General features: G+C 40.4%; 1 protein-coding gene across 1 annotated transcript in view; it reads right to left on the bottom strand.

The window, feature by feature from the left end:
• The window catches only part of NRG3 (neuregulin 3), a gene marked incomplete at its 5' end in the record, with an annotated part of 1,100,334 nt that overhangs the window by 647,626 nt on the left and 432,982 nt on the right, over nucleotides 1–19,726 (bottom strand). The window contains one exon of the mRNA XM_006025422.1: nucleotides 4,396–4,525. Coding sequence (XP_006025484.1) covers nucleotides 4,396–4,525 — 130 coding nt within the window. The remainder of the gene's footprint in view (nucleotides 1–4,395; nucleotides 4,526–19,726) is intronic.

Below are 19,726 nucleotides of genomic sequence, written 5' to 3'. Positions count from 1 at the left end.
TAATGAAGAATTATCCTCCTGCTACAGAATTTTAGGAGATACAAACGTATAAATAAATGGTATTGTTCTTCATCAAAATCAGCATCTTCTAATTTAGTTGCTATTGAACCATCACATATGATAGACTTAAGTCAGTAATGTATGACATAAACCTTGTCCTGTAGAAGCATAAGAAGATCCAGGAGCAGGAAACATGAAGGTGTGGTTACACTCATGGCTATGCAGTACATATGCAGTGAGATCTCTGAACTCCCTGGCTTATAAGTGAAGCTCCTACTACAACTGCCACTTTAGGGTGGTCCCAGAATGTGAGAAGTGAAGACTGCCACAACTCCCCTCCTTCCTCCCCGCCACTTTTCCTGTCCCAAAATTTATCAGCTAGCAAGAAGGTGCAGGGTGACCTCCTGGGTACTCAAGCCATGCCAAAGCAAACTGGGCTAAGAAGCCAGTGAGCTCAGAGCTCACTGCCCATGCACCACAGAGCTGAAAGGAGGTTCAATTATAGCTCCTGCACCCCCTCCCCTCCCCAACATCTCTCCCTGTGTGGAAAAAATAATGTAGCAGATTTGAAGAGAAGGAAGGGCTGATGACTCCTTTGAAGGACTGATAACTTCAAATTCACCTTCTCTAAAGTCATGGGGATGGAAAAAGCCATGGATGGAAAGATAAAACCACTGTGATCATTGTATCTCCTCAGAAAACTACAGGAAATAGAGTTGGCTGCTAACAAAATTAGTATCAAGAAGGCTGAAACATTCTGCTTCACTTGGAATCACACTTTAAATGGCATAATTGCTACAGTAAATAAGCATGGAAGAATGGGGGAGGGCTTATTAGAATGTTTGTTTTTTTTTTAATCTTAGAAATGGGACAAAGAAAAGGCACTTCACCATTGATATTTATTCCTGATGGTGCTTAATCAAGCTAATTCATAAAGTTTACTAATATGATCTGTGCCAAACATCTCCTGATTTACAGACCTACCTAAGAATGGTTATATTAACTTCTACTTATTTTCTACTGGTTTTGTGTAACCTGCCTCCATCAACAAGAAAAAGTACTAAATATTTAAAGATGTGTTTCCTATTGTGTAGCTTTGAAATCTTCTAAATAAAAAGTGCAAGTCAATTACTTGCTTCAATAAAACACTTAAAAAAACCTGTAAAGTTTTATGATAGATTTAGAGAAGAAATGTCATCCTTTTCCATGGTTAATGATTCAGAATAATTAATTTAATAAGCATGCCATATGAGAAGAGTAAATAAAGGGGAGAAACAAATCATCACTGAAGCATGTCCAATTGAAAGGAAAAATAAATTACTAGTGTAACACTAAACATAAAGGGGTTGGTGGGATATTTTTCTGATGGTAATTTTACTTGTGCATCAACTTTTAAAGCCACAGGGCCTAGCTTTCAAATCATGGTCATCCAAAAATGAGGGATAATAAATTTTACCTTGATTTTTGTGTCTTGAAGAAATGTCAGTGGGTCTAAAGTACCTTAGTCATTTTCAGGAAACTAGTTGCTTTTGAAATATTTAATCTGATATTTTTCTTTCATATGGACCCTCTACACATGCAGATAAATGTGCAATGTGATCTAAGGTGATATCCAAACAGTCGCACCTTTTGCCATGCCAAATGTGCATGGAAGGAGGCATGATTGTGGGATCATGCATTAGATCCCATTGTGCCTTATTGCTGAGTCTCCCTGAACTAGCAGAAAGCAAGCTTCTGCAGCTGGGAGCCTCCTCAGATGGGAGATGACTACTGCTATGATCTCCTAGCCACGGGATGCCCCATGACTCCTGAGGCTAGAAGAGCACAACTTCTGAAACTTCTGTCATGGCAGCACTCCACTGCTATCTCCCAGTCCCATGGGTCCATAGTAAACCCCTGTAGATGGGGGATCACAGCAGCTGCAGTCTCCTAACCACGGAGGTGTGTGGGACATCCCCATGGCTGAGAGATCATAGTAGCTTCCATCTCGCAGCTGTGGCGTGCCCTGCACACAGACTCCCAGGACTGGGACATCACAGCAGTGCCCCATGGTTGCCAGGACCAGAGTTTGCAGCTGCATACAGCTGCTCGGGTAGAGAGTCCTTTCCACTGTGGGACTCCCAGTTCCATCTGCATATAGTGCCCCCCCATATCTGGGAGCCCCAACAACTGACATGGCTTTCAGCCACAGGGGAAGACCTTGCTACACATGCAAATTGAAGCTAGATAGCAACCAGCCATAAAGTTAGTACACATTTTTGAGATCTAAGTTTAGAGATGGTTGAATCTTTCTATGGTGTGATAGGTACTTTGCACGTGTTGCTAGTCTCAGTTAATTGCATAATAACTGTGTACATGTACACGGTGCCATAATTTAGCAAATAATGCCTAATTTTCCATTATATGCATATTTATACGTACTGCATATATAATTTGGCACACATGCCTATACTGATTGAAAATTAATGTAAGGTCAAGTTGTGTTTATATGGTCTTTTAACATGGTACTGTTTTAGACTGTTTCTATCTGAACATGTTATTTAAATAGTTAAAATATTTTTCTGGGATATTTTTTCAATTTTTTGAATTCTGAGGCAAAGAATAAATAAAGGATTTGTTTTCCTCACCACTGCTTTTATTGGGCAGTATATTTAAATGTTAATTTTCAAGTGGTATAGGCATGTGTGCCTATATTTAGCACACTCAATTTCAAACTTAAAATAGCTTATTTTTTAATGTAAATTGTTCCAGAAAAACAAGTAACAAACAAATAAAATAATGTAAAAATGCACATTTGCTTCCTGATAGATCCAGTCTTCTTTCCCCCCCATAACATGTAGGTGTAAGAAATGTCTGTTGGTTGGAACCAAGGATAGCTTTATGTTTCCTAGCTGTATAGGATGTATTTTTTATCAAAGTGCTATTCCTGTCCACCAACTGTAACCTTCCAAAAGAACAAAATACATATTTTAAAACATGTAAAAATAAAAGGAATGTTAGCATCAAAGAGCAAAATCTGAATATATAACCCTCAACATTTGGCTACAAATTAGAAAAATCATTAGAAAATTAAAGGTTAAACTTATCCATGCAAGCAACCAACCAAAGCACTAATTTTTAAATATGAAATGCCATAAATAAGAAACACCAAACAGAATGGAGGGAAAATGCCGAGATAGACATAATTTACTGTACTGTCTTCTAATTTATGTATGCAAATAGGTTTATATTTTTTACCATTGTATCCTGGGATATTACCAACATTATTTTACTTTTTTTGTTTGTTAAATCCTAGGCCCCAACATGCACAAAACCCACAACAGTACTTATGTACCTGTTATGTAACAGGCTTCTAGGTTTGAGCAACACCCTCAAACACTTATGTGTATGCTACTTCCTCTTCCTCCAACCAGAAATGGTGTAGAAAAAGTGTGTGGGATAACTGGTCCTGTTACTCAGCTATGCTATGAAACTCAGGCATGGCTATGCTGCCTTTGGTGGAAGGTGTACTATGGCATCTTTGAGGGTACCACGGCAAGGTATGGAAAGTCTGCAGTCTAGGTAGTCACTGGCAGCAAAGCCCAACACCCCAAAGCACAACAGCCTGGTAACTTTCATTCAAAAAGATGCAGCTGGAGGAAGAGAAGAAATGTACCTTTTTTGCAGAATAGTTGAGTGATTACAGCAGTTGTCCAGAAGTGGGTAACTTGAGATCTAAGCTCTTCTGCTTTTGGAGGTTTAAATGCATATCTTTCCCCTCCCACTAGAGTGCCCTACACACCAACATACAGACAAGGTTGTGTGGGGGAACCTTACATCCTACCTGCTGAAGCGTTGCCAATTGTGCATTGCTAAATGCAATATTCATGGGGACAGAGAGAGAGAGAGCAAGCCAAGGAATGCGACTCTTGGCTCAGGGATGAGAGCACTTAGCTTACTGGGGTAGATGGGAAGGTGAGTAAGTGAGGGAGAAGTCCTGGACTCTGGTCCCTACTTCAGGAACTATTAGACATTTTGCACTAAAACGTCACAGGAAGGAATCCAGAAACACTACCATTAACAGGAATTAGAGGCCAGGAAGGTTGTTAGACTATGAATCTCACTATCACATAGGGTTGAAGGCAGGCACCTAAGTCTGGAAGAATAGTCAGATTTCAGATACAACTTTCTTTTCAGCATTTCTGAAGAGTGATCTTAAGCATCCCCCTACTTACGTGTCAGCTGTTGCAAATCCCATTTAGACATTTAACTTTTGCTATGCATCATATGGGAATACAGTTCAGGTTCTGAATTCTAATCTTGTTAGCCAAGCATGGAAAAAATCAGGATCTACAACACTGAGTGCTACAGTGCACAAGTTCCTTTGTGGATCTGGTCCATAGTGCAATGACTTACCGGCAGTGTTTGTGTGATCCTGTTAAAGTTTCAATCACAAAGCATTCTCCATCATTGAGACAGTATGCAAGATCCTTGTCTTTGCATGGCTTAAAGTGCTCAGATCGCTCAGTGGAATATGTTGTGGTATCTGTGGAAAAAACATAGAGATGGAGAAATGCCATGAGATTACCATCAAAACATAAGGTGCCATTTCAGAACTTGCTTTACAGAACTTCAGAATCATAAGATTAATTGGCTTGACCAATCCAACTAACTGACAGACATTGAGTATAGAATAAATAATTCTAAATATGACTATATTACTGGCATCTCATTTTTTCCTAAATGAAGATTTAAATCTATGGATTCTCTATAGAGAATTTCAAAATTGAAAAATTCAGTAGCAGTAAAAGTTGAATTAACCTTCAGTAAAGCTTTCTATCATTTTAATCCTAACAAACTTTTTTTTTCTTGTAACATAGACAGACCCATCATTTTATTACTTGAGAATGTTATTTAACATCTGATTAATGACTACTATAACCTCCCTGTGGAAATCAATGTTCATTTCTAGTTTTATTGTTATATATTCATTATCAACTGGAATTGGATAATGGTAGAACCTATTTTCTTTTCAGTTTCTCTTTCAGTCACATGCAAATGTTACCAAATATGGAGGACAGCTGCCTACAGGTCAAATAACTATAAATACAACATTTCTGATCTCAAGCTTTCAAGTATGAGTCAGAACTGAATCTCATGAAACTGATTTGGAAGCCATAACTAAAACAACAAGTTACTCCTGAAGACAAAACCATCACAATGTATTTGTGTCTGTAACATCTGTTCAAGCTCAGGCTTGGCAGGCTTTCAGTGCTCTGTGCACTGTTCCTGGCCCCTTTCTGTTGACTGGGACTGACTGGGAATGGGTTGGCTTGCTCCTGGGGCAGTGCAAGAAGGCAGCAGGAGGGCAGCTAGGTGTGCTGGTGGCTGGAAAAGGTGGCAGGGATGGTGCATGGGGCCTTGGAAGCCCACCAAGGGCCAACTTCTGAGATCCCACCTGGGCTTCCAGCACCCCATGCACAATCCCCACCACCTTCTCTGGCCGCCAGACATGTACATGTACACCATCTTTATATCCACAATGGGACAATTTATTAAACTAAAATACATTGGAGGTGGTCTAAGTTGTGACACACAAATACATTTTGACATGAAAAAGAAACTGTGCACAGGCACATTGTGACACCATTATATTAGACAAATGACGATTTCTTTTTGTCATGTGTACATAACCCCACCATCACATGTTTAAATGCCCATTGATGAGCTTTTCTTTATAATCTTGAGGACTAGAAACTTTAAGGAAGTAATTTGAGATTCTCATGAATATCATTAGACTCCAGGATCTGGGATTTTATTTACTACTCTTAAATATTAAACAATTTGTGGTGAAATCACAAAAGTGGGCTAAAGCTGCCAAGATTAAAATGAATGGTGACCACTACCTTTTTATGACTCACAATCCTACAGTCCAGCTCGAGTAATCAACAACATCGAAAACGTTCACAAAAGTCTAAGTGAAATAAGTATGTCAGTCTCTTAAGTTCTTGGGGAGAAAAAAAAATCACAACCCACGAACAAAAGTCTGGATGTTTTACTGCTGGCTTCAGGGGAGCAAAAAACTTCCTTTCTTACATGACCTTAGATTTCCCATCTTGGAGCATGATAGAATTCTAATTGAATTTAAAGGGAGCTGGATCAGGTTCTCTAAGTGTAATGGGCATGATAAAGCAAATCATAAAATGCATGAATCACAATTGCATTTTCTATGCCTTTTTTGTGTCAGGCATAGTGACAATGTACTAAAGTTTGCTAATTGTGAATAACATGCAAACTGAAAGAAGCATGAATAAACTCATTCTCTACTTTCTCCTTGATTTTATCACAAAACAGACTAGTATCCACTGGCTTTCTCCCCCCCCCCAGCATAATAAATATCTGGAAATGTAACAGAAGAAATATTAGTAAAAGTTTATTGCAAAAGGATCTTATGCAGTGGCAAGTACAACATTAAAATTTAAGATGACAGATTAAAGTCACTATAAAGGTATTTTTAAAAAGGCAAAACAGAGGGGTAGATTCATCTTGACACTTAAAGCCTGAAAACCAAATAAGTAACAACTTTGTTGTCAGATAGGGACAAAGTCCAGCTGGCCTTCTAAATGGAAAACAGCATTAGAAAAGTAAGCAACTATAATGTTTATAGTTTGAAATACACTATGTATGAGAGTGGAACAATGAAAGAAGGAAAGTAAACTGCTCATCTAAAGCAGTATCTCAATCTAATATGGATTTTAAAAACAGAACACAGGTATTAGGATCCTCCAGCAGGAAAATTTGTTCAAATGCTTTTGTTATGGAGGTCACAGGAGACAAAACAAAGTAACTGAAGAACCCCGGGATACAGGAAAGAAAAACAAAAATACAAGACACTATCAAAGGATGCATCCCTCATGGTATTGCAAAATAGTTACCAGTCAGGTGAGGGCTATCTCCTAACACACACCAACTGAAGGCTCTGTTGCACATTAATTTTAGGTGGCTTCGGGAGCTCTTAACGTCTTATTTTCCACACACAAGGATGTGCAAACTAGTTTTAATCACCCTTTAGGTGTCTTAAAGTTACACCACTCCAAGGCAGATTCTCTCTCTGAGCCATGTTATCCAGCTCGTATTCCACAAATGTGTGGCCGCTACCCACAGATGAGCTGCCCTATTTTCAGTCCTCCAGCATCCCAGGTTGCAGTGACTCCTCCCCTACCATCCTGTTCTGTGTGGACAAAATATTTACCCCCTGAACTTTACTTCTCAGTTTGTTGTACTGGCACCAAGCCAAGTCCCTTACTGTCCCTAGGGGTGTGACCTGACTGGGCAGCTCACAAGGACACAGAGCAGTCTGGGAGGCAGGACTGAGGGGGTGGATGGGGGGGGGAAAAGGGAGGGTAAGGGGGGTTCAAATCAGGGTTCCTGTGAGCTGATGCTTCTAACCTAGGGAGGGGCAGTGTCCCTGTGAGCTGGGGCTACCAAATCCCAATCTATTACAACATGAGATTTTCTTTAAATTTACTTACTGTTTATTTCTTTCTGATTTTTTTTTTGTATACTTCTTTTTATTTTACCCTTTAGTGCCTTCATTGGCTGGCTGACTTAAATTTTACCACCCAGCCTGCAGCTGCCATTTCTACCCACTGCCACCACTCCCATGGCATTAACCAGGATCCCATCATTAAGCTCTACCCCTTTAAGCCTCATGCTCTGGCCCTCACCAACCCATCTGTTCATCACACCACCACCTAGAGCACAGATAAAAGCTTGTCCTGGCTCATCAGTGCTCTTGTGGCAACTCACAGCTGTAGCTCCTAGTCAGGCTCTTGTTTGCCAGACCTCTAGTGGCAATTTGTGCTGGACAGGGACAGTCAGAGAAGGTTTTTAGCCTGAACAAGCAACTACTCTAAACTCAAGCTAACATGAATACTGATCAATATTTGAAAAGCTTAAAATACAATCTGTAACAAAGCCCTTAGATCAGTCACTACAACATTCCAATGATTTGTAACTGTTGCCAGTGAACATGAGACAAGGCCCTTTATTTGTTTTTTGAGGTTTTTTGTAGCATTTTTATATTGGCTAAAGTTTAACCCATAGTTCTCCTGGCATAACTTATTTTGTCAAACAACTGTTGTAAAATACCATAAAGAAAAGAAGTTTATTGATGCAATAAACTGTATCAAAACATGAAGGGTTTATTGTAGAGGAAACAACACCATGACTCATATAGACAAGCCCTTACGATATTTGTGAATTTTACCCATGCACCTTCCTGTAAAATTTCTACCTCTAAGCAAGGGTACTGAAGAAATGGTGACAGAAGCCAGTTCAGGAGTCTCAGCTAAAAAAGAAGTATAGAAATGTTTCTCTTGAAGATAACTTTAGGGTTGTAATCTTCCAGCTGCTTTGGAAGTACTTAGGCTACATACAGACAGTTAAAAAGCCCAAAGCTGAATCGATTCAATCTTCACAGGTTTGTCTAAACTGTGTAGATTGCACCAATAACAAGTGAACAGACATTCACTTTTGATTACAGAAATGCAGCCATATGCCTGAAGTGGCCAAGGCCAGAAGCTGGGGAGTGAGGGAGGGGAGGGTGTAAAACATGCCTCCCTGCTCAGCTGGAGCAAGCAGCTTAGGCCAAGTTTAGCCCACCAATCCTGTGAGGGGAGATTTTTGGGGGAGGTGCAAAGCATCCTAGGATCCTGGGGGACTGTGAGGTAACTTGAATCTGGAGGGGATGTGGGGCAGAAGTTTAATAAACTGATTTAACATAAATCAGTTCAGTCTGATACTATATCCATCCAGGTTTATCTTAAACTGGTGCACTGATCTTCTGTTGTGTTATAGATCTGAACTGATTTTTGATCACTTTTATACCAGTTTATGTGCAGCTGTGTCCCTAGCCATAATGACCAAATTTAAGAGAACAGGTAATTTTATCTGAAACATGGATGAGGACAAAGAGGCTGCAGAAAGTGAATATGACCTCGAGCAAATTCCCTCTCTCTTTTTTAAATTTAATTTTATTTCTTGTCTGATCACATCCTCATAGAAATTCTTAGCCTCCAGTTTTACTTTAGTACATGTAGCTATTGAAAATGTTTTCTAGCATGATCTCTTAAGAAATGTGATTATAGTCTGAGTTTTATGCTACACCACTGCAAAAGGCAGACAAGAACCAAACCAAACTAATTAAACCAGAAATCCCACAAGCCTTGCAATCCCTTCATATTTCCCTTCTCCATTGGTCCTGCTCAAAAAATGTTCATTGCTACAGCTATTTAGTTAGGTATAACTTTGTCCTGTCTGTTATAGCTAGTATAAATTCCAATGTGCATTGTACTAAGAACAAGTTTATACAGACATATGAACACACCAATACAAGTGTTTGAGGATACACAAGTCCTGCTACTACACCTAAAATATCTCCACCCCTCACAGTCAAAACATACTCAAAAAGGTGGCCCAGCATCAGTATTTAATTTACTCAACTTTGATTTTCAAAAGGATTTCTAAAAAAAATCTTTGCCAATCTTCCTTCCTGAACTATTGGTTGTTTCTGGAAGACTTACATACTCATGTATCCTATTCTAATGCTGAACTTTTGATATTTGTCAAACACAAATAGGGTAACCATTGATTTCTACCATAAAGTGATCCACCTTTCAAAAACAGCTGTGCTACTTACAAAGGTAGTTAGCTGTGTTGGTTTGAAATCAGGGTAGTTTATGATTTCAGACAGACTTGACCCCAGGTCAGATGTGAACAATTTAGGTTTTTATCTTCACACTGACCTAAAGGATACCCACTAAAGTCTCCAATTGTAAAATTTACATGAAAGTCACTATAAAGACTATGAACTAGATCCTTTTAAAATATAAATGTTATCAGAACACATACATGGACTAACAATAAGAAGCAGCTGATCAGCAGAACAATCTATTTTCAATTCATATATTAGACCATTCAGTAATTATAATTAAGATGTTAATTAAAATAGGACATAGAAAGAGTGCATGATTACACAACCACATACAACTTCAGCTGCTCTGCAAAAGATCCTGATGGCAAGGTAGATTTGCACTGTAGGCCACTTGTACACATGATGGGGATTTAGTTTTCCCTAAACTGAAATGGTGGATTTTTAATTGATGGGCTTTTAATTGTGTTGATTAAAAACCCACAGTTTTAATTTAGGGACTTCCATCACTGTTATGGAACAGTGACAGCCTGCTGGCAGCTCACCCCCAGGCTGCAGGCAGGCTCCGCCAGAAAAAGAAAAGAAAAAAAAAGCAGAGAGGAGCCTGATCCTTTTTATTCCATGCTCCCCACCCCACAAGCCTGCCCACCTCTCCCATGGCTGGGGAGCTGTCAGCAGGCCCTGAGCTGCTGGTCCTTTCCTCCATAGCAGTGGCACCCCACAGGTGATACCTGCCCATTAGCACCCAGCCCGGGCAGTGCCAGGGGTTGATACCACCATGAAGGGAAGAACTGGGCTCCCCCATGGATCTGGGGCTGCACAACCTGGTGGCAGCTTGCACGGGCAAGCTTCACTGAAAAACAGTGGCAAGGAGCCTGACCCTTTTTTTCTCCTCCCTGAGCCTGCCTATATCTCCCATGGCTGAGGTGCATCTCCAATGGTGGCCTGCATCTCCCATGGCAGTAAAACCCACCCCCTGCTGCCACGGAGGGAAGGACCAGGACTCCCCACAGCTCAGAGCCCACTAACAGCTTGTCCCCTGCTTGCATGAGAGGCAGGCAGGCTCTGCCAGAAAAAGGAAAGAAAAAAAAAAAAGTGGGCCCCTCACCATTTCCCAACCCCCCCACCCCCGCCCCCAGCTCAGCAGAGCCTGCCCATGTAAGCTGCCACCACAGCTGAAGTTGCAGGTGAGTCCAGTGCTTCCCCCTGTGGTGGCAGCAACCCCTGGGGTTGCCTGGGCATGGTGCTAGTGGACGAGTCCTGTCCCAGGTCACAGGCAGCACTCAGCCCGATCCAATGCTGTATAGGGCACTGGAAGCCTGGGCGTGCTTGGGGAAGTTCTGATTTGGGAGGCTTCCACTGCCCCATGCACTGTCCCTGCCACCTTCCCACCACCTAGGACCACCCAGAAACAGGCTGACATGCCCCTGGGGCACTGTGGGAAGGCAGAAGGACAGTGGCAGTCAACAATGTATTTGACTGCTACTGTAGATTGTCATTCCACATGAATTCAGTATTTATCTGAGTTTACTCTTCCTTTAATTTGTTGTTATCCATTTTTAGTATTCACTAATCATTTCATAGGATTTTATTTTATTTTATTTTATTGATGTCAAGGTCCGTGTTTTTAAGTCAGTTGTTCTAAGGAAATCATATTCCAAGGATAACATTTTTTTTATGCAAGGAACATAGGCAGGAGAAATGCCATGAAACAGACCTTTTTTTTTTATTTATAGACCATCCTCAGCAATACATTCTGAAGTAGAAATCAACAGTGAAAAATGTCCCTATTAACTTAAACAAAACAAAATTTCCACCAAGGCCTGACCATAAATGATAAAAGCCAAACATGGTATTCTACAAATTTAAACTTTTGTTAGAAAACAGTTAATATGTGTTTTGTTTTATTCAATTATCTTCCTTGGAATTAACTTCCTAAAACATGTCTAAATATCACTGCCTACTGATGACAATATGAAGAGTATTTTGCACACCTAGAAAGGCACACTGCATTACATAGCAATAGATTCATGGAAGTTACAGATTTCAACACACATTCCTTAGTCATGCAGTTACTGACAATGTTCATATTTTCATTTTATAGCACTAGAGCCTGTTAAATTCAGATGTCATGAAACGTATTTTTATCTTTGAAATGATTACAAATCCTGGCTTTCGCAGATAACATAATATCCCTGATAGTACTTGTTCCAGACTAGGAAAAGCTTTTTTACATGCCATATGAATCTGAGTCCACTACTGACTTGATTAATGGTAAGTGATCCTTAGTAGGGATGTGCAAAGTGGGTACTATTCAATTCAGATTCGTATTTGGCCGAAATCAGGGACAGTGATTTGATTTGTTGATTCAGATAACTGTCCCTGATTCAATTAGGCAAATTTGAATCTGAAGATTTGATGCTGATTTGGAGAATCAGCGATTCAGACAGACGCACAGCTTAACATGTTTTTTCTACATACCTCAAGGTACTAGCGCGCCTTGTGAATTCTGCTATGCTGGGTCAGATAGAGCATCCCACAGGAGTGCAGGGGGCCCCCTACATGCTTGGTGGTGAACCTGGTAGTGGATCAGAAGTACTTCTGGGTCCACCAGGGAGTGTGCCAGGCCCCCCCCCTCCCCCCGTGTTCCCTTGGCTTGGTTATTGGCCACAGGGGGACCCCAGGTGCCCCCTCCAGACCCAGGAGGCACCAGTCGCCAAACCAGGGGGGACCCCTGTATGTTCCCCAGCAGACCCAGAAATGGACCAGAAGTGCTTCTGGTCCACTTCCGCGTCTGCCAGGGAGCGTGCTGGGGAGCCCCCCACACTTTTGGGGGACACTCCATGCACCCTGGGGTCACAGCAATCATGAGCCACCTGCTACCTAGAGGTACGTAGAAAAATATTTAAAGCTGTGTCTATTTCTGAATCTCCAAATCTTTCTGGATCAATTCAGAGGGTTCTGATTCTATTCTGAGATTAAACAGTCCTCCAATTCAATTCGGATCTGGAGATTTGGCCACCAAATCAGGCCAAATCACGACTGAATTGAATGAGGGACTGAAGCTTTGCACAGTCCTAATCCTTAGTTTTTAAACTATTATGTCTTAGATGCAGACCAGTAACCTCTGTAATCATACATATCAGTGCATCTTCAAATGTATACTACATCATAACAGAAAATATATATTTAATTAGAACATATACACTCAGTAAAACTATAAAAATAAGTATATGTTTTAAATAATATATTTTCATCTGTATTATTCTAGAATGATGTGATTCATCAGATTTCGCTCAACTTAACCCTGTAGGTCTTGCATGTGGCCATGTTAATCCACACATCTCTAAAAAAAAATAAATAATAATAATATAAAAAAGCTCCGTGCTTCCAATTCTCTGCCTCTATGGGCTCATTGGGCACTTTAATGTGCATTATCCTATTTTAATGTGCATTAAGGTACAACTAAAACATGCTTTTTAGTTAATGGTGCATTTAAATATGCTAATGTGCATTAAGCATCACTTAATATTCATTTATGAAAGAGCATGGTTTTTAAGACAGGCTAATGCACATTTTCCTAGTACTTCACAACGGGTGGTACTTGATTTAATGTGCATTAACTAAAACTCGCTAATGCATGTATAGATGCATCATTGTGTTATACAAGTTCTTCCTTCAATTAGGCTGTAAGTTTAGCAACACAAACTACCAGGAATATAACTCCCTACCCTAGAACAGACTATGAGACCAAGATGATGGATATTACTGTTCTAACTTACACTAAAAGGATAAATAAGGAGATGTAGCTAGCTTTTGAGTGGCCCATCCTTCCCTTCTTGTGCTAAATAGATCTCAGCTCCTGCAAACATTTAGTCCTATACTACCATATCTAATTGCATCATTATATAAAATAAACAGTAAGGTAAAATTATAGTATGGAAATAAAATGTGTGAAGTTCCCATACCAGCCATTAGTTTGGAGTGCAAGCGTTTTTATATTTGAAACCTAACCAGTTCATATGTAAGAGATGCTGTCTCCAGGGGGAAGTCTATCTGCAATGAGAGGCAAAATAGCTGTGATATAGGTGCAAAAGGGTGTTGGTACAATGACACATCCTTGTTTGAATTCACTTTTAATAGTGAAGGGTCCATTACCAAGCTGTAACTTGGACTGGCTGCAGTCTTGCCATTGTGATGAAATCTGGTAATGGTAACAAATTTTGGTATGTATACAGATCTCATCAGGATCTTCCAGAAGGCCTTTCTGTTGATTGAGTCCAAGTCCTTATTCAGCTCAATGAAGGTCACTAGAGATCTCCATGTTGTTTGTGACACTTCTACCGCAGCTGTCTAGCAACAAAGATCATATCTATTGTACCTGTGAGCAGTCCAAAACCACATTAGAACTTGGGTAGAAGCTCCTCAGTAAAGAAAGTAAGCCTACTGATGAGAATGCAGGCAATGATCTGTCTAGCTATGGACAGGACTGTTGCAATCATATTACCTCCTTTCTTAAATATAATAATGATTCTGGCATCTTTCAAGTCACTGGTAATCTGTTCATGTTTCCAGATTTTCATAATGATGCCATGTAATTCATGAGAGAACTTTTGTCCACCTTGAGTATAAATTTCAGGTGGTATTCCATCAAGAGTACATTTAAAAAAAAAAAAAGCTTTATCTGTTTAATGGATTGCAAGGCATCTTAATAAGTTGGTGGATCTGCAAGGTAGTCCTAATGGGTGTTGTGGAATTGCTTTGATGGTATTGTCGTGACATTAGAATCTTGGTGCAGGAGCTCTTAACAGTGCTCCAGCCACCAGGCACTGATGGTAGAGTTGTCTAGTGTTGTTCCATCCTTAGATCTTAGAGAGGTGGTCCCTTGTGTGCTTAGACCATAGATAGCTTTGGTTGCCTTAATAAAACTATGCATGGTTATGGCTGTCAGCAAACTTTTGCATCTCTTTTACTTTTCCCCCTACCACTTGCATTTTCACTCTCAAACTTTTTTTTCCTCACAGTGGGTCTCAGCTTTAATGGGGAAATAAGTGTTTTGTCTCTGTTTGGAGGTGATGTCATTCGGCCAGATTTTGAAGGCTCTCTTTTTTTCTTTCAATGAGAACTTGACTTTCCCTATTATTTTTATTGAACTACCTCCGATATTTCTTTGTGGACATGCATAGAGATTCCTAATATGTCTTATGGATGCCTTTCTTGAGGCTCTACCAATAACCAATAGTGTCAAGATCATCAGGCTGGTTGGAGAGTTTCTCATTGAGGCACTGCTGGAGATGATCGTGTTTAGCAGGCTTCTTCAAGCACTGGATACTAAACTTGTTACTTTGTTGCTTCTTTTGTTTATGTCATTTTGGGACAATACAAATGGTTGTGACAAAACGTATTAAACTATGATCTGTACAGGTGCCATAGCTCTGGTTATACAGAAGTTGTGACAGTCCTGGGCATGCATTATGACATATTCAATCAGGGGTCAGCTTTTTGAGTAGGGATGCATTCAGGATGTCTTCCATTTGTTGCTTTGGTGGAATAAGGAGGTTGTAACGATGGGATTGTGTTCTGAATGCTTGCTCAGGAGAATTCTACTTGAATTGACTATCCTCACCCTTACCTTTCCAAATGTTCCTTTCCATCACTCAGAGTCCCTATCACTAACATTGAAACGATCAAGAAGAATTACCTTATCTTCTTCACGGGACAGGTAACAGAATATGGCCGAGTTTAGAATATATATATTTTTTTATTTTATCATATGCACTGGTGACTGCTTCATGTTGTATGTTGGCCAATTGAAAATGAAGGGTCATGAGATGCTCGTTGATGTCAACAGGACATTCTAGCATTTGAGTAACAATCTTGGTTTTAATAACGAAACCAACACTGTGCATGTGCCTGCTTTTCCTTTACAAAAAAAGCTGTACCCACCACCCTTCTCTAGGAGTTGCCCTTCCCCTGCACATCTGGTCTCACTAAGTACAGCAATGTCAATATCAAATCATGCAAGTTCTCTAGCCACGCGTGCTGTCCTTTGCTCCGGTTGGTCACCATTACTGTTCTACATCAGCATGCAGACATTTCAGATTGCAAACTTTATTACTTGATAAGGTCCAGTGGATATGGTTTTCCTGTTGGGTGAAGAGAGACAGACTATGACTAAGGCACCTCTTCTAGCCCCTGCCCATACAGGGTGAGCAGAGTAGATCCTAAATAGGCCTGCTCAGTCATCATTTCAGCTGCCATAGTGCACATCCAGCTCAGTTCCAAGTATAAAACAATAATCACTGCCTCTGTGTAGGTCCAGTAATCACTAGCATCTGCCTCTATCACCACTCATCCATTGCTGTAAAATTTACTATTGAAGGAAGATGCTTGTGCTGCTTTTTTTTTTTTTTTTTTTTTTTTTTAAATGTGGGGAAGCTTTTATGCATCAGCAACAAAGCCATACTTCATAGGAATGAAACCTTAACCTGATCAAGGAAAACCTAGATGACCAGAGGTTTCTATTCCATGGCAGCCTTATTTCTTCATTCCTCTGCTCTGCCATGGAGGACTTTTATTTCTATTTTTGGATTGCTATTATCCTGGAAAACTGCATATAGACCTTGCCACCATGGGTGACCTTATTAGGAGGGCAAACAGGTACCATTGCTCTTGAGGTCCTTGGTAGAACATAAGCCTCTCCATCACGTCAAGGCTACAGTTCTTGGCAAGGAAACACTAAGTACAAGTCATGAGCAAATTGATTAAGCTCCAGATTTATCAGGATTAGTAATTATACTAGTTATAATAATAATAATAATAATAATAATAATAACTAATTAACCTGGCAATATTAATTATTATATATAAACAAATTCCATTGTGTATTGGAATTTGATAGTCTTAAAAGCAGTTTTAGGACACGAAGTTAGAGTGATCTAAATATTTTGTATTGCTAACGTATAAAAACAAATCTAGAATATTAGAAATATTAATCACTCCTGCATAGTTTCTCTGTGAAGCTGCTGTATTACACAGGGCAACAGAAAAAAGAGAACTATTTAAGAATATGTCATACTGTAACCATTTATGTGAAACCCCCTATCATAAGAGCAATGATGAGCAATTGATTAAGGTGTTCTATAGTTCTCCATTGCCACAGCATTCACTGGAAAACATTCAACAATTCCTCAGACATAAAACATTTAATCTACTATGCCACAAATGATAAGTAGTTAAAACGTAGCAAATTTATGTGCTGGTCTAGTACTGACACCCAGTACGTACACATTATCTTGGTCTCTATTTTGTTCACTGGATTAAGGACAATCAAATCAGAGGATCCATAAGGCTGTTTCTAGATGTTTGTTAGATTAAGCAAAAAAAGGTTGAAGAATCGTTGTACTCTTCTGAGATAAATTCATTTGGGCAGTATCCCTATGGGATAGGTTGCTGGTTCTGTGAATGAGAATAGCACCTTTCTAGATATGTAGCATTAGACATGGAGAGACAGAGAGACACACACACACATACACTAATCAGGATGAAGAGTGTATGGGAAGCTGTGACCTTTTCCAGTTTAGACTGAGATAAACCTAAGCCAGAGGTTCTCCCAATCTTGGGGTCAAAACCCCTGGAAGCGTGCAACAGAAAGGTCCAAAAGAAAGATTTCTTCATTGATCATAGGGAAGGAAGAGTACCCAAACATTGTTATCGACATAACATTGTGTGGCAGGGCACTGTTGGTGCCTGCCACTTTAAGGGCTGAGCCAAGCAGCCAGCAGGTGCTTGATTGCAGCAGCCATTTTAGATCTCTGGCTGCCTATATAAACAGAGCAGTTCGCTGCTGGTGGGCAAGGCAGAAATATAGCCTAGCTGCAAGGCTATATACAACATCCTGGAGGTAAAGGCAGGAGCTTAAGGGGATGGTTTGGAGGCTCCTGGTCCTGGGTATGACCTAAAACTGTATCCTACCAGGACTGGGTGGCCTGGTGGGGCTTTCAGTGGTGTGGGAGTCCCCAGAAAGTACCAAGCCAGTTACCACTCTGGTGAAAGATGGGTTAGGGTACCTTAATAATGCCAGGTCCAACATCCCTGGTGGGTTCAATCGGTTCAGGGGGAGACCAGGTTCATGGGAGTCCTGAGGCAGGGCCCAGGTCAGTGGAGGGATCTGGAGCAGTGCCCAGGCTCTTCATGAGTCCTAGGGCTACAGGGACCCTGAGAGGAAGGCAGGCATGGCTGTGGCCACCTGAGCCACACAGGATGTAATACCCCAGGGCAGAGGGCCACACAGGGCTACAGGCACCTGAGCCAGATGGGGTGGCAGACCCCAGTGAGCCCCAGTGAAGGGGCAGGGTGTGGAGCCCCAGTGAGGGGGTGGTGTGGGGGTATGAGACCCCTAGGGCCATGCAGGGCTGTGGTTGCCTGAGCCCCAAAGGGTAGAACACCCCAGTGTGAAGTCCCAGTGAGGGGGCTGATGGCTTGGAGCCCAGTATGTGTTTGTTCATCTGTTTGTGTATGTTTTATGAAAGACCCAGTGTAAGCCACTGGTGGATACCATCTGCAAGGCTTGGACTGCAGTGTAGGGGAGGAATGGGCAGCCTCCCACCTAATTAACACCTTAATTATATTCCATCATGGTGTGGCAGGAGAGATGGGTAGGCAGTCTGCCCAGAGGCAGGTGAGGAAACTAGCACTTTGTCACACATAGGGTAACAGTATGGTAGAAATTGAGGATCATTGGCATAGTAATAAATATCAGTAATAAGGAATTAGATGGTTGCTTTTGTTAGCAAGTGTATGGTTTTTGAAGGGGATCAAAACTGCTTGGTTGTTTTGCTTCTTATAACAGATGAGGCAGAAAAGTTCATTAAAAGATTTTCAGAACACCAGAATAGTAAGGATGTCTGGAGCCTTTAAAAAAATCATTTTAGTTGAAAGTTTGGCATTTTTTTTTTTTTAAATGGAAGTTATTGGAACCTGGATTGTTACAAAGTTAATGCTGCATTTGCTTGCAAGAAGCACAGACGGTGGTCACACACCATATTTTAAATGCTTTAATTTACTCAGTGCCAAAACTAGGCTAAATATTACTTGATCTTGCAGTGCAGTTAGACCCTTGATAGTTACAGAATGTCATCAACTTTAATTGGTTTGTATAGGGACACATTTCTAGCCAAAGAGCTCTTATTTTAGAATTAAGACCTATACTGGGGCCTAAATTTGGGAATTCCTACTACTAGAGTAAATTCAAAATACTAATTGGAAGAAGAGAACTGAGGAATCATCAAGGCTTGATTTAAATATTTGAAACCAAATTCTGCTGGATAGTGGCCTTGACTACACAAGACACTGACTTGTCCAAGACTACTGCACAGAAGCATTGCGTGGCAACAAGATTTCTTGTGACGCTACTGCACAGTAGCATCGCATCAGTGTGTCAGTGCTACTGCTCAGTAACTTGGGTTACTTCACAATCATTTAGTACTTGTTTATACAAATACTAAATGACTGCACAGTAACAACTGCACAGTCAGCATCTCCTGCAGATGTGGCAAGTATGATTTTACAACTGTTATTAAAATCAGTTGTATTTATATAAACCCTTCACAGAAGGAATAATTTAGGCACTGAAACTACAGTAGTTATGGCCACATGGACTGTACCCATCCCGATATATCTGGAATCCAAAAGCAGGGTATGTGAAAAACTAAGACATTCTTGATGCCTAGCATAAATCAACTAGCTACATGTGTATTTTTACCTTGTTCCTTGCAGCAGATATATGGGCTTTAAATCTGATATTCCATCAGTTTAAAAGTAATAGGGTATGCAACTTTGGAATTTTTCTTTTCAAAGAATGAAATTTACATTATATAACCCTTTACCACCGATACTGAATTTAAAATGTAGGGCTGCCTTGATGCCATTTCTCCACATCAATATGCTTAAAGTATTATTATGAATGAAATATTAGTAAATTATTTTTATTGTAAATAGTGCCATATACCCACTCAGATATGTACAGTTACCCTG

Source organism: Alligator sinensis, unplaced genomic scaffold, assembly GCF_000455745.1.
Source record: "Alligator sinensis unplaced genomic scaffold, ASM45574v1 scaffold865_1, whole genome shotgun sequence".
Taxonomy (NCBI): domain Eukaryota; kingdom Metazoa; phylum Chordata; order Crocodylia; family Alligatoridae; genus Alligator; species Alligator sinensis.
Note: the sequence above shows the minus strand (reverse complement) of the source record. Positions and strands in the feature narration are given on the sequence as shown.